The following is a 15,948-nucleotide window of genomic DNA, read 5'->3' as shown; positions in this document are numbered from 1 at the left end:
AACAAAATCAACATTATTTTAAATATGTGTATGTATAACTGAAGAATACTTTTCAAAAATTTAATATAAAAAAATATATCAAAATATGTTGGCAAAATAGTTAAAGTCACAATAAAATAAAAGTTTATTTATTTATTTTTATCCAAAAAAATAAAGTAGACAAAAGATATAAGCCTGAGTCCTTAAATTACCGACCTCTTTTAAACTAAACTATTTTAAACATATCTAAGTTTAGTTTTGTTTACACGACCTTTAACTTTGCTATCTAAAATGTTTAAATTAACTTTGAAATACACTTCAGTTTTCAAAATCTTTAAGCTAAATAGTTTATTATATCATTATATTATATATTATATTATATTATATCATTATATTATATATATATATATATAAATTTCAAAAAATGTTACTACTTTATTCTTAACAATTTGTACATTAAATTATATGAAAAAAAACTAGTATACTTTTAATTAAATTTTAAAAAACTATTGTTGTTGATGTGTGCTTTAAATTTATATAACTGTACTTTTACCGTTTTTTTATTGTTCTTTAACCATGATGTTTTATAATACCACTTATAATTTTTATGTAATATCGAAGTTAGTACATGTGTATAATAAATTGGTAAGCACAAGCCTTAAGCCGGTTTAGGCTGGTTCAAACGGTTCTGTTCCTGCCATATCGTAAATAAATAGCCAATTATACATCACAAAACATTGAGCTATATTCAGTCATGTAAGTTCAAAATTCCCCAGCTTAGTTTTCAGTTCTAAAACTCAGGAGATCATACACGTTTACACGATTATGTGTCAGCTTTTAAGCTGGATTTACTTTTTTCTCATTACGTTTTTTATCTTTAAAAAAGCACCATAGTAAGATACTGTAAACAGTTTTAGCATAATTTGGACGGATTAATAAAGTTAATTATCTAAAAATAGTTTAATATGAACTGAAATGTGCACTAGCTTGGCTTAAAAAAATCAAGTGAGATTTACAAACTATCTTAAAAATAACCTTGATAATATTTATTGCTCATTATTTATTTTACCATATAAAAATTTTAAGACAAAAAAAAATATTTAATTCAGGGTACTATAAATCAATTATCTAGATATTCTAAAATATTTATGAGCTTACACTTGTATGGTAAGTTTAAATGTTTTAAAATTTAAAGCTATATCATACTTTATTTGCATATAGTTTTTTTATAAATGTAATGTTAAACGTAATCAAGACATTTTTTTAATAATATGCTATTAAATGATATAATACTTAATAGTATCTAAAGCCAATCATCAATTTAAAAGTTGAATAATAATACAATAATCCCTAAACATCTAAACTGAATATAAATGGAGTCTATAAAAAAGTAGTAAAAATTTACTACGTGTAGGAGTACAACAAACTCGAGTATAATTATTTGTTTTATATGAATTTTGATAAAACTTATCTTTATATTTTACAACTGAACTGCTTTTTTTGTGGTATACTTTACGATTTTAGTTTATCAATGTTTAAACAAGTTATAAACTTTTCCTACTACTAAGTTTATTTAATAACATAAAAAAGAAAATTTCAGTTGTTACATCAAAAAAACGATAAAACTATAAATTAAAACTTATTTTACTTATTTTAATAACAAGTAGAGAAAAGTTTCGTAAAACTTAAATTTCAGAAAACTGTAAATTTCTAGAATGAAAGTATATTATCGACCAATTTAGGTTTGATTTGTAACGTATATTTCTAAAACTTATTAATAACATGATTTGCTAAAGCATCAACTCAAATCAAACAGTCAAAATCAATTTAATTCAGCTTAAATTGCTTGATTAATTTTCTTTATTTTTCTAAAAAATATGTATATTTTATGTTTGTAACGCATACAATTCTACTTTTTAAGTTTGATTTTTCTGTTTTATTTCAACATAATTAATCAAATTATTACTTTTTTAATGCTATACAATTAAAAATTAGTATTAGTTTCTAACGAATGCTGAACAGTTGTAAACTGACCGAGTTTTTCTACTTTATTACTTTTTATAGTTTTTAATTGTGTAGCTTGAAAACAACATAAACTTTTATAAATAAAAGTAAAAAATAAGAGTTCATTAACATTTTAATTTTTATTTTATAAAGTTTTATGTATATTCAACTTTTAATAAATCTTTCTCTTTGGTCAACAAAGGCTAACTTTTGATTCCATTAATAATAAAACAAATATTTTGTTAACTATTTTAGTTTTTAAGTTTAATTTTTAAATTGTATTCATTTTTCTAATTATGCACACATACTATTATTTAGTATTTTAGTGTAGATGTTTTGTTAGTAAATGTATCAAATAAAAACTTTTTGATTTGTCTTTAAACATTAAAGCACATCAATCCTAGTTATTTTAGCACAGTGTCTAGGAGTTTAAAATAAAAATGTTTTTTTTGATTAATACACTTTACCAAAATTCTTCAGATACATGCACTTCAAAAGTTTTAAAGACGTAATTAAAAAAACCACTTTTAAAAGATTAGCAATAAGCATGTATTTTACACTATTTTCTTCCGATAGGAAAAAAGTTATAAAGCTTCAAAACAGACAAAAAAGTACATGTTTATACTGTATTTTTTAAATTTTTTACTAACTATACTACGAAACAAATTTTTTAAGAGTTATATTATGTTATATACGCTTTTTAAGTTTATTTTAAAAAAATAATAATAATTTAAAAAAACATGTTTATATAGTGTGCGAAATTCAGTGTAACTGCAATTGTAAATAAATAAAATGTTGATGATTTTTTAGAATAGTTATCAGAAAGTCCTGAACATCTTAGATAAGTAACTTCAAAATAGATTAAATTTAACCTTCTACAACTGAAGTTTTGCAGTATAGCACGAGGTTTTTTAAAGGGTATTTTGTAAAATAGTATTTGAATAACATTAAGATTAACAAGCTAATATGAATTAAAACATTAATTTATTTTATCTTGATTTACGAAAGACTAGTTAACGTTTTGTTTATTAAACTAAGTGAGTACTTTTTTTCAAAAGTTTAAAAGTGCAAAAAAAACTAGATTTTTTTTTGACTTTAAACCTTGTAAACTTTCAAAACCGTACAGATTCTGCGAACAAAGACCATATACACCAGGGTTGGCAAACTACGTCCCGCGGATCAAATTTGACTCTCCAAAAAAAAATTTGCCCGCGAAGTACCTTGTAACATCTTATGTAACAGAACTAAGTTCAAGCTACTTTGTGCTTTGAGTAGTTGCTTTTAAGTAAACTAATTTCTATTTATTTATTGGTTTTGCTATCATGCTTGGCTCATATTTGTTCATACTATTTTCTAAAGCAAGTCTTTTTTTAAATAAAACAGTCCATTAAGGATTTTTTCGATAAAATAACTTATTCTAAATAAAAAACTGCCGATCTCAGGTATACACTATGCATAGTATTGTTTATTGAACGATAAACGAAAAGTGCTCAAAAGTTTTGGTCTAAAGAACTGGTGTACGAAAGAACCTTTCGGTTATCAAGTCATACACCACATGATTTTAAATTCTATTACGAGGTATTTTATTTTTAATATAAATATTTAAAGCACAACAAATAAAACAAACGATAAAATATAAAAAATTAAACCAAAATTAACATGCTAAAAAATACGGTGCGGACCAGAGGCTCGCGTTGCTTAACCATAGTCTAAAGCAGTGCTTCTGAACTTTTTTCTAGTGGCGGAACCCTTTTCCAAAGTTCAACTTTTCCGCGGAACCCCTAATTTAATTTTACATAAAATGTTTATTATAATATTTCCAGCAAAACTAATATAATTTCAGTGAAAAACGAATTTTTAACAAAACTATATCATTGTTAGAAATCATTTGTAATAGTATTAAGTCGAGTCAAACTTAAAGTGCGCCAGAGGCATTAGGTATTTTATGACTCTACTATAGATAAACGAAAACAAACATGATTAATCGCAACGTCATAAAAATCTTTCCTTGCATAATAAAAACAAAATGAGAGCTACAAACAATAACGAAATGAAGATGAACCTAATCAAATTCACAGATTACTGTAATAAACGGGTAAGATGCTTAACGAAAAGTAGATAAAAAGCATTTAGTGCGAAACTTGAACTTGTCTCTTAGCAACAAGCATGTCAATGCGCGGCTGGATTTTGAATAGACTGAGACGGAGACAGGCAGAAAAGGTTGGAGTCAGCATACAGTTCCTTTGCTTCGTTTTAATGTATGTTACATGCGAAAAGCCGGACTTGCAAAGATAAGTGGTGGTGAATGGTAAAAGAAACTTTACTGCACGCTCTGCTAAGACGGGGTACTCTGAAATTGTACATATCCAAAAATCTAAAAGCTCCTTACCTTTGAAACTAAATTTTAAATTGCTATCTTCAGATAGTTGCAGCAATTCGTTTTCTGCATCTCTAGGAAGATTCACTTCTTCTGAAGCAATATCACACATAAAAGGATTCAAAATCCATAAATTTCCGATGCGAACATCTTCAGGAAAATAATGTTGAAACTTTATAGACAAAAAATCAAGGTAGTTGTATATTTCGTCAGAGAAGTTGAATTCTATGCATTTTTCATGGGCCTCATCAAACCGGTGAAACATCGCAAAATTACTATTGCTAACCTTTTTCTTCCAAAAGTTAATTCTATTTTTTAACGCCTCAATCTTGTCTGTCATGAAAAAAATGGAGTTTTGCTTCCCTTGCATGCTTAAGTTCAAAGCGTTCAATTTTTCAAAATATCGGTGAGATAAGCCAGCCTGGCCAAAAAAACATCACCTACAAAGAACTTTACTAATTTTAAGCCTTCATCTTTAAGAAAAATGAACACCTGTTTCTATAATTCAACGAGACGAATTAGTGTCCGCCCCTTCGACAGCCAGCAAACTTCGTTGTGATAAAGAAGTCGCAGATAGTCAGCATCTAAACTTTCACATAGGTATTTGAAACATCTGGCCTTTGTGTCACTTTTCTTTATAAAATTAACAGTTTTAATCGATGCTGAGTGAACTTCTTGTAAACAAGAAGGAAGATGTTTTGTTGCCAAATTTTCTCAATGTAAAAAACAATGCATTTATTTAGCTTCAATTGCTTTATCCTTCATTTTCCTCACTACACCATTTTTGGACTCAGTCATAGACGCTGCACCGTCAGTACAAATGCCGACACATTTATTTCACTCTAAACCCTTGCTGATGAAATAATTTTCGACACATTTCATTACTTCAACAGAAGTTGTTTTTGTATGTAATTCTCCACAAAATAATATATCTTTGTTGAATCCTTCCTGCCCACAATATCTAACAAAATGAGTAACAAGGCTTTGCCGCTTACGTCAGTGGACAGTTGAAGTTTTATGATTTATGTTTTTTTTTCTTTCAAATTTGTTTTTTAAATTTCGAAAGGCTTCGCGGAACCCCTGAGAGACGTCGCGGAACCCTAGGGTTCCGCGGAACCCCATTTCAGAAGCACTGGTCTAAAGGATGTAACACCACACAACTAACCAAAGTAAGTGTATTTCAATTAAAAAAAATAAAGCAAAAAAGTATACATAGCAAAACAATTTTAAAAGCTGCTACTACAAGTCTGGCAATTTTTGATACAGTAGGAGATATTTTATTAAGTATAAAAAATTTGGATCACCTGATAACTAAATTTTTGAGATTAATTTAACTTTTTTTTTCTAGAAATTTTTTAATTATTAAATGTTAAATATCATTCTGTAAAATTTTTTTATAGTATATAAAAAAAGATTTGCTTAAACTGTTATAACTTATTAGAGTATAAGTTGAACACTTAAAATCATAATTTAACTACTATAGTGTGTAACAAAGTATAACTAAGTACAAAATTTTCTTACTACTGTATTAATAATAATTACATATTACTAGTACAGGTATTGAGATATAAGTTATAATCCTATATAGTTTTTTACCTTTTTAAAAGCATAGTAGCTTGTTTTATTTACAACCAGCTACTATTTATATCAGTATACTACTTTTATTTTGTTTACTTCTACGATCAAACGATTAAACTTAGTAGTATTTATGAATTAAATTGTAACAAACTTTGAAGTTTCAATTTGATAGAAAAATATGTTCCAAAGTTATACTACTTAGTTTTTATTTATCAAAAGTATTTTCAATACAAAGATAAAACTATTTAAAAGCAACTATTTCTAAGAACTAGTTAAAAGAATGTTAAATCAATTTAAAAGTAGGTAAGGCTGTTTTCAAATGCACTTTAATTTGCATCATTCCACACTCAAAAGCATTTAAAAATACAGAGGATGACAGCAAACTAAATAAAATTCAAATGAAAATTACCATTACGAAATCATGTACTACATCAAGATTTTTAGTGTTAAATGTTGTAAAGTAGTATTAAAAGTATATTAAAGCCCTTAATTTCAAAACAAAATTTTTAGGATGAGTACGTTGCATGAAGATATTTAATACTTTATATTAGCTGATTAAGTTAAGCTAAGAGTCAGTTGTTTTCAACAGATAATATATTTAAAGATTTAGATTATTTTTTGTACAAAGATGCTGATTTAAGACTTTCATTTTGATGAACCATAAAAGAGTAAGTTTATTTATTCAGTTAAACTATCTACTACCATCCTTGTACTAAAATGAGTAACACACACTAGGCCGCAAACGACAAACGGGTTTGTCTAAATTCATTAATTAGTAAAAAATTATAAGTATATATCAACCTCACTGAGTACTTATAATTGCTAAGTGTACTTCAGCAATATTAATTGCCTAATGCATTAACAACACTTTGTTTTGGCAACCGCAATTTGCGTACTTTTCTTAAAAAAGAGACTGAAGCGCTATTTTAAGTCATCCTTTTAGTGAAGTAAGAAATAGTTATCCCTATTTCTTTTTATTATACTTATTAAAAAAACACTAAATAAAAAGTAAAAATATCTTAGATGATAAGATTTTCAATTTGTTATTTAATTTAAAACCTTTTATAAACGCTACTTGCTTTTTAAATTGAACTATTTTTAGAAGTGTTTGAGTTTTTTTAGATTATTTAACTACTAAAAACTTAATAAATTGAAATTAAATTAGGAGATAATTTATCAAGTAAACCTTTAAGGACCATGTTTTTTTAGTTTATAACACATTTAAGTTTGGTAAATTTAGTTAAAACGTGAATAAAATATTCATGGTCAAGTCAATTACTCAAATGAATTTGACGTTATAAACAATTCTTTGTTTTTAGTAATATAGAAAATGATAAGTTTAGTAATTTTTTAAATTAGTTAGATAACAAGTTTAAAAAAAACCTGATAAAGTGTTATGTTTTGTTATATTAAAACTGCTTATATTTAGAAATGTTGTATTATAACTTACTTTTTAGTTAGATAAACACTACTGATTATATTTTAATAAAAAAATAGTATTTCAAACTGATATAGATGTAAACTTTCAAGAAAAGTCACAAGAATTTAAATAAACGTTTAGAATTAAACTTAGTAAACTTAATTTTGAGGTTATAGTTTTAGAACTTAATTTGAGTAAACGGTTAATAGACCTTATTTTAATTTCTTTATTATAAAGATAAGGTACTGTTTCTTTAACTAAATGAAAAAGAAAATAAACTTGCAAAATTTAAAACATATAATAATCAATTTAAAAACTGATGATTTCAATAAAATCAAGTTCTTTTCTCAACTGTACTTTATCTGTTTTTAAATTATAATAAAAGTTCCTACTTTTGTCAAGTTAGAAAATATATTAAACAGTTTAACAACTGTTTTGATGTCTTAGGCTTTTTATTATTAAACATGTTTAAATATGAGCTTTATTATTGTATTTATAACATTATTTTATAACAATGTCAAGTTTAGTTTCTAATCAAGTTTGGTAACCAATCTAACATGTAGGTTTTAGAAAAGAGGATTAGAACATAAATTAAAAAACAAATTCCAAAACTTTCGTTATTTCATTTTTTGGGTGGTTGTGGCGATAAAATCAAAAGTAATTAAAATGATAAAAACAAAAACAGCACTGAACTTGTAGAAACTTTAAGAATTTGACCTCAAGCTTCTCTCAAAACCTGTTCTTTATTATATTAAATTTGTATAATGCACACTACTTTCACTTCTTAAGGTAGTCACATGGTGTTGCTGGAAGGTGTGCCGAAAACGCAAACAGATAAATCTTGGATGTAAAGTTAAATTATCCAAACCTTTTAATCAACCAGCTACTAAAACTAATTGATTAACAATACGTCTCTCTACGTCACAACAAAGTGGTGTTGGTAATTTGTAATTAATTTTTTGTAAACAAAATCTTTTTTTTTAAGTGTTTCTGCAATTAAAGACATCTTTTTTGCAATTTTATATAGAGCTTATTAATGAATATACGTATTTCATGTGACTAAATTGGAATTCTTCCTAACTTTACACGCACTTGTATCGAATTAACTAACGGATAATATGTTAAATATAAAACTACCATTACTTTATCTGGAAGCTGCGAAAAAAACTTATCATAAATTAATTCTAAACTTTTAATTGAACATTTATTTGTTCTGTTTAAGTCTTTGTTTGAAAAACACTTTATCAGAAGTATATAAATAAAGATTAAGTCCTGTTTTTATACTTCTTTTCTAGCCCTTTACTTTTTAAATTTATTTTTTAAATCAAAAACAAAGTTTTAGCGCAGTAAACCTCAAGATAAAATGTCATATGTATAAAGTAATGTCATTTTATTTATTCATAAAGTCAAAAATTCTTTTGTTAACTAAAGATACAACTTATGAACATTGTTTGAAGCAAAATATTGTAACTTGCTACAGATTATCTCAAAACTACCAAACTATGTCATTGGTAAGTATCTTAGCAAGAACAATAATATTTTTTAATCCATTTGTTTTCTTAATCAAAGCAACTTTTTTAAATCTGTAAAGATAGTTCAAAAATAAGTTTAAAACATTGTAGTTAGATATAAAGGAATTTCTTAGGTTTTCAGCTAAGAAAGTATAAAGTTTAAAGTTTGTCATACAATTAAAAATAAAGCTACTTTCGTTTTTTGTGTTGTTATCAAAATTTATTCTGTCTTTAATACTCTTGTCTAAAACTACTACGAATTGCTTTTTGTTTTAAATTTATGTTTTTATGTTGTTTAAAATTAATTAACAAATTTAAATACTCATAAAACTTTAGGACTTGTTGTTTTTTAAGATAAACAACATAGTAAGCATAAGGTTCCAAAAAGTATTTTTATATTTTAAATTAGTTTTTCTGCTCGTTTTGATTTTACAAAAAAATTTTAGTGTTATACTTTCTTTCGCCTAAATTAAATGTTTGACAACATCATGTAAAAAAAAACTTTAAGCTTTAATAATATTAAAACAGCAACTTGTTGGTTTATTTAAAAAACAAACCACTGACCCTAATGGGTGATGGGTGAGCGTCATATTAATTTGTTTTAGTTCAACGAGAGCCTTATCGCGAGAAAACCACGCTGCAAACGATGATTCATCTTTTACAAAATAAAATTCCCCATTAGTAACTCGACTGGTGATTTACATCGCTACCCAGGCGACGCTGCTAAAGCTCGGTATTTTACTTTTGTCATGCGCTCTCGAGCAGCCAGTGATGCCAGCTGAGTGGCCCATGTGTTTGCGCAAACAAAAGCAGTGTATAACTGTAGGTTTTTCCTTGGGCATTTCTACCGGCGGTATTTCCCATTAAACTTGTTGAAATAGGCAAACAAAGCAAAGCATCAAGCATTTCTTATGACTAACTTGTATATGAATTGGGAAATGCGATAAAGTTATATTCTTAAATCTTCCTTAAAAAACTTCATGTTGTTTTAAAAATACGTAAGTGCAATTTATTTGTTAATAACCAATTTTTTTTATGATTTTTTTTTTCAATTTTTATGCATAGGTTTAAAAGCACTTTTAGCATTCTTTAAATAGTCAAATACGATCAAGCTATAAAAGTAATTTCTTTAAAACAATACAAGTGATTTAAACTAAATTAACACTTTTTAAACTATAGTTTGTTTAAATATTTATTTTAATAAAATAGTTTTGTTTAAACAGTCGTAACACACACAAAATTTATGTATAAAAATGAAGTTCTCGAAAACAACATTTTTTATTTCACCAAACATCGTAAATATTTGATTTGAAATATAATTATAAAAGTAGAACAATAAAATAAAATAAAAATTTTGCTCCTAGTTTAATTCTTACATAAGATTCTATAACTTAAAATGTTTACTCTTAAATAAATTTTATTCAGCAAAAGTACCGTTTTAAATTGCAGCAGATTCGATTCAATAAATATCATTGTTCTAAAATGATGATTAAATTACTGGTATTTCATGAATAAGTAAAATTTCAATTTTATTGTTCGTTTTTAACAATGTAAATGTAAATGTAAATTTATTTACAAATAATTTGCTACTATTTCTTAGAAACCGTTAATATTTATTTTTTATAAACTATATATTCTTCACTACTGCAATTATACTTAAAAACCATTAAGATAGACAGCTATTATACTAAAATAAGAATTTATGTTTTTAGTTTTTGAAAACTTCTTTATTGCACACATTTAAGTCAAATAAGGACATTTGTGAAAATTACTTATTAATATATCAGTTGAAAATAGTTAGTTGAGCAAAACTATTTTTGAAATTGAAGTTTAAGGTTAATTGGTTGTTTTTCGACCTAGGTTTCAAGTTTCTGTTCAAAAGTTTAAATACACTATTTTTATATAACTATCTTAAATAATAAATTTTAGAAAGAAATAAACCAGGTAATTATAAATATAGATATTTTTATAATTTTAACAAGTATTGTATTTTTATTAACTACAGTTTAAATGTAAACAATTCTAGAAACAATAAAGTGATTTAAAATTCTTTATTATGTTTTAACAAACTTCAAAGCACTTTAAATAAGTATAAAAGAACTTTACTATTATGTTTGTGATTTAGTTTTTTCATACCAACTTTAGTTTGAAAGTGTTAAAAAACTTTACATGCAAAAAAATGTTACTCTTTTTTAGTCGGTGATATTTTTCTCTTACTTAAAATTACTTAATCATTTACGCTGTGTGAATATGTTAAGAATAATTACTTAGATAACAAAAGTTTTTAACAGACTGTAGTGTCTGGAAAGAAGTCTTTTTTTTAACAATAGGTTTTACAAAATTGCAAACAAACAAGTGCTTCTGTTTTTTTTAACTTAAGTAACCAATTACCAGTTCGGCACACAAAAATATCAAATGTAAGCACACAGAACAACCAAGTGAGAAAGTTTATAACAAAAAAATTATTAATTAACAGCACCACACAAAGCCACAAAGTTTTTCTAATAAAATTATAAAGTTTTTTCTCACTATTTTTAAAATGTACATCTATCAATTTTTACTTATGTTAAAACAAATTTTAACAAGTTGTTTTTTCTCGTTCGAGCTTTACCGCGAAACATGATTTTCAACATTATGGAAAACGGGAACTAAATGCAAATAAGTAGAAGGAAGCAGCCTCAATTATATACTACATACATTAAAAAAGAGCGCAGAATTGGACGTGAAAACAACCGCTGACAAACGATCTCTTTGTAATGTGCATTCGTCTAAAAAAAATGAGAAAAGAATATAAAAGTATCTCGTTTGCCTTTTTCTTTTCGCTCGACGCGCTGGGTTTATAAACCCAGCCTTTAGCTGCTTTCACACTCACAACGCCTGCTGTTTGCTTCAGAGAGGTACATAACTCAGAGTGTTAAGTTGAAAGCGAATAGCTAAAAGTTTTTTTTGCTGAACTAATACTGCTGTAGTACAATGGTGCAATCGGAAAACATCTACGTTCCAGCTGCCAAATGGCAAGTTTTGGCAGAAAATAACGAAACTGAGAAGGTTTGTTTTTGAAGTTGAACTAAAATTTAACCGTAGTTGTAAGCATTAATTTTATGAGCAGTATTAAGATTTGCAAATAAATTTCAACTTCGCAATAGTTTGATTAAGTAAAACAGTAACCATCTAACAACTTTTCGACAAAACGAATTTTAAAAACTTTCTATACCTTTGTTAGATTGCTTTGTTTCTTAAACGGTTAGTGTTTAAAAAACGTTTAATTTTTTTATGTTAAACTGCAGTTTTGCGTACAACGCACGTGCTTTATACACGTGACGTTACAAACATTCTGCGCAAACTATGTTGCATATGAATAAATTCATCGCTTGACAAGTCATGTGTTTTTGAAAATTACTCTGTCATTGCTATTTTTAAATTTATCTATCGAGCATTCACAAGTTGCAAGAAGTTAATCACACAATTGCATGCAAATGAGACACATTTTTTACTTGTAGTACATTTGAAAAACTTATGTTTTTATTTCAGATCACGACTGATGACAAGGACATTGACTTTTTGCTGGACCAGCTCAGACTCGAAATCGCCTCCAGCCCCCAATCTGCCTCAAGCTACGAAAAAAAAAAGAACGCTTCCAGTTTTTCCAGCCAAGACTTCTCTTTGAAGCAGTCCTCCTCTCCGACCAACTCCTTGTGGAGTTCTTCCGATCTTTCGAGCGACGGTGCCTTTTCTCCGCTTTCCTTCAACTCTAACAGCTCGATTTTCAGCAACAACGTCAAATCAACCTCAGAAGAGCTCAACGAGCAAGCTTGTAAAAACAACCATCCGAGCAACGTCAACTACTTTGAACTTTTTCCGCCGAAACCATGCGATTCCGAACTTTCCCCGAAGCAAAACTCCCAACCACTGCCAAACTTTAGCATTCCTCACTCGGACCGTTCAGCACTCAACTTCGAAAGCGCTCTTAAAAGCAAGCCGGCACCTATAGGAACCCCGTCCAACGAAATCAGGTCGAGAACCAGCAGCGAAGGCTCCATGAGCTCGGGGATACCTCTGGGCCTGATCCAGCTCAACCAGCAGTACGGCCTGCTGACAACCCAACCGCTCTCCCTGGCGAGCTTACTCAACGCGCAGCAGCTGCAGAGGCTAGCGCAGGGCTACGTTCAGGTCCAAGGGAGCGTCGCGTCCTCCAACGGGTCGCCGTCAAAGTACAAGACCGAGATGTGCCGGCAGTTTTCCACGTCTGGGACGTGCAAGTACGGCGACAAGTGCCAGTTCGCCCACGGCCACTGCGAGCTGAGGGACCTGAGCAGGCACCCCAAGTACAAGACTGAACTGTGCAGGACTTTCCACACCACCGGCTTCTGCAACTACGGAAAAAGATGCCACTACATCCACGACCAGAAGACGGACGAGAGGATGCGGGAAGAGGAGCGGGTGATGCGGATGAGGGCGCAAAGGAGCCTGTCGAGTTCTTTCAAGCCGCTCCTTTCTCCGAACGTTCCCCCCGGCTTCGAAACGCTCCGGACGCCGAAGTCTCCCAGCTTCGAGACTCAGGCCAGCTTCAACTTGTTCGGCGGGTTCATCAACAACGACAAGTTCGACTTCAAGCCTCCGACGGTGCAGCAGCAGCAGCAGGGTGATCACGGCAACCGCTTGAAAGTGTTCCGTTCTCTTTCGCACGTTTAGCAACGAATTGCGAGTTAATAGTCAGTCGTGCTAATCGCGTTTTTTTTTTAAGTATTTTGACACCACACTATTGTTTATTTATTTTTCAACGGCTTTTTACACTTGTCTTTTGCTTTTGTAAGAAATTTTTCACTGCATGTACAAAAAAGTTTTTTAAGGTTAATTTCGTATCAGTATGAACGTTTTGAACGTTTTTTTTATCAAGACTAACTTTTTTTAACATTTTTGTTTGTAAAACTTAAATCTCAAAAATGTTTAGACAAATATAAACTTGTTTAGTTGAAGTTTTAAAACAGACTGTTGTATTCCTTTTATAAAACCCATGTTTTCTAGTTTTTTATAAAGTGTATTTATTTGCTATTTATTTTTTATCGTTATTTATTTAATGTTATTAAAATAAAAAAATTCAAAATTGTTTTAGATTTTTAAGGTTGAAAAGTAGTTTAGTTATAAATGCTTAAAACCAGAATTATAAGTTTAAAATATTATATTTTTTTCAAAACGATCTTATGTAAAACTAAATTTATTTTTTATTAAAATCCCATGGGCTGCTAGTTAAGTTTTTTTGTTTTTAATTTACAATTTAAAGAACTTGTAAAACTTTTAAAATTCTAGTTAGTTAATAACATTTTTAAATTACCATGGAAAGAATTAATTAAAATTGCAAGATGTGTATGCTTAAAAAACATTGTGGTATGAGTTCTAAAGTTTGTATGTAATATGTTTTGCGTAGAACCAAAACAATTCTAAATATTTTTACACTAAATGAATTATACTGTAGCTTAGTTTAACATATTTGGGGACAAATCTTATAGGCACTATTTTATGTAATACAGGATACACAAACACACTACTCAGTGGTTTTCTCTAGCCAAATTTTCTAGTATTTATGTAAATTAAAAACATACCACACAAACCTTTAAGTGCTTCTTAGAAGCTCTACTGTTTTTAATATTAAGTTTTTTTCTAAATCAAGTCCTTGTGATGACTGTTAGAAGCATACCAAGTCTTGAAATTTACATATCTTCGTTTACAAATAGTATACATTAATTTATACTTGTAGAGATTTTAGTTAGTCTGTTATGTTAACTTAAAAGATCCAATTTTTTTAAAGAGTCCTAAAACATACGTATATTTCAAATAAAAAATAAAAAAGTTTGACATTTTTTTAATAGGTTTGAGAAATAAAAACCAGATAACTACACTACAAGTTAACATTCATGCTTTTATTATATTCGCAAATCCTAAACCAAAGACTACAAATAACGTAGAAATTTTAATATTTAGATCCAAACTCAAAAACCTTTTTTATTTAAAAGTGTTCCATCGTGGAAACCTTACTTGCTTATAACCTTAACCTTCAAACAAAAGTCTATATTTTAAGATTTTAAAGTTACAAAACCAAAATTAGTTTTTAACAATGAAATATTCAACATTAATAAAATATAGTCAAAACCAATAAGATAATGACTTTGAATAATATATCTCATCAAAACATTTAGATATTATAACAAATTTTACCTTTAAGTTATACTGCGTTAAATTTTTATTTAAGCTGTTGGCTTTATCATTATTAAAGTTCTAATTTTATTCCACTAAAACAAAACCAATTATTGTTTTTGTATAATTTTTATTAAAGTAAAATTTAAAATAATTTAATTTTTGAGATTAAGAACTAATACTTTGGAAGAATTTCTATTATCAATTACTAAACAATAGCACCTTATAGCATTATATAAAAGAATTAAAGTTTTAACTTTTTATTAACGTTTTTTAACTGATAATTTGCTTGTAAATTCTATTTTTATGTTAATTCGAACTTGTTTTTTATCTAAATAAAATTTAATACGTCAGGAATTCTATTTAAATAAAATAAAAGAAAACTAAACTCTAACATAAACTGGTATTTTTCATTAAGTTTTATTTTAAGAAAACTAATTTTGTTTTATGTGTTTAATTATTTTAATTAAGAAAAGGTTTCAATAAATGTTTTATATTTATCTCTTAAACAGCACTTTTGCTTTTAAATATTTTAAAGTAATTTTAGTCAGAAAAATTTTAAGAAGAAAAATAGTTACTTAAGAAAGTACAAAACTGTTTTGACTGAAATCAAGCCAAACTAAAATAGTTGAATTTGTTTTCATTCTTAAAAACTTGTTTTTATTTTTAACTTTAAAATTTTATGCAACATCGTTAAAAATACTAGCTGTGTTTGTGTTTTTTCCTAACTTTTCTTCTATAAACTGTTTGTTTTACTTTTCTTAAAAAATCAATTTTATATTGTTGTTTTTACGTGCGTATTTTAAAATAAAAGTTTTGAAAATAATCTTAAGTTGTTAGGTAAACAATATTTTTTCAAAACAAAATAGAAATTTGCTATGAGAGGC

General features: G+C 27.7%; 1 protein-coding gene across 1 annotated transcript; it reads left to right on the top strand.

Annotated features, from left to right (window-relative positions):
- The first annotated feature begins 11,726 nt into the window (after nt 1-11,726).
- LOC145828509 (uncharacterized) lies at nt 11,727-13,845 on the top strand. The gene is made up of 2 exons (XM_082936301.1): nt 11,727-11,917; nt 12,401-13,845. The coding sequence occupies exons 1-2, from the start codon at nt 11,843-11,845 to the stop codon at nt 13,559-13,561; spliced, it is 1,236 nt and encodes a 411-aa protein (XP_082792427.1). The 5' UTR covers nt 11,727-11,842; the 3' UTR covers nt 13,562-13,845.
- Nucleotides 13,846-15,948: the final 2,103 nt, after the last annotated feature.

This window comes from Thalia democratica, chromosome 1 (genome assembly GCF_965202585.1).
Source record: "Thalia democratica chromosome 1, ktThaDemo2.hap1.1, whole genome shotgun sequence".
Lineage (NCBI taxonomy): Eukaryota > Metazoa > Chordata > Thaliacea > Salpida > Salpidae > Thalia > Thalia democratica.
This window is presented reverse-complemented; position numbering and strand designations above follow the sequence as displayed.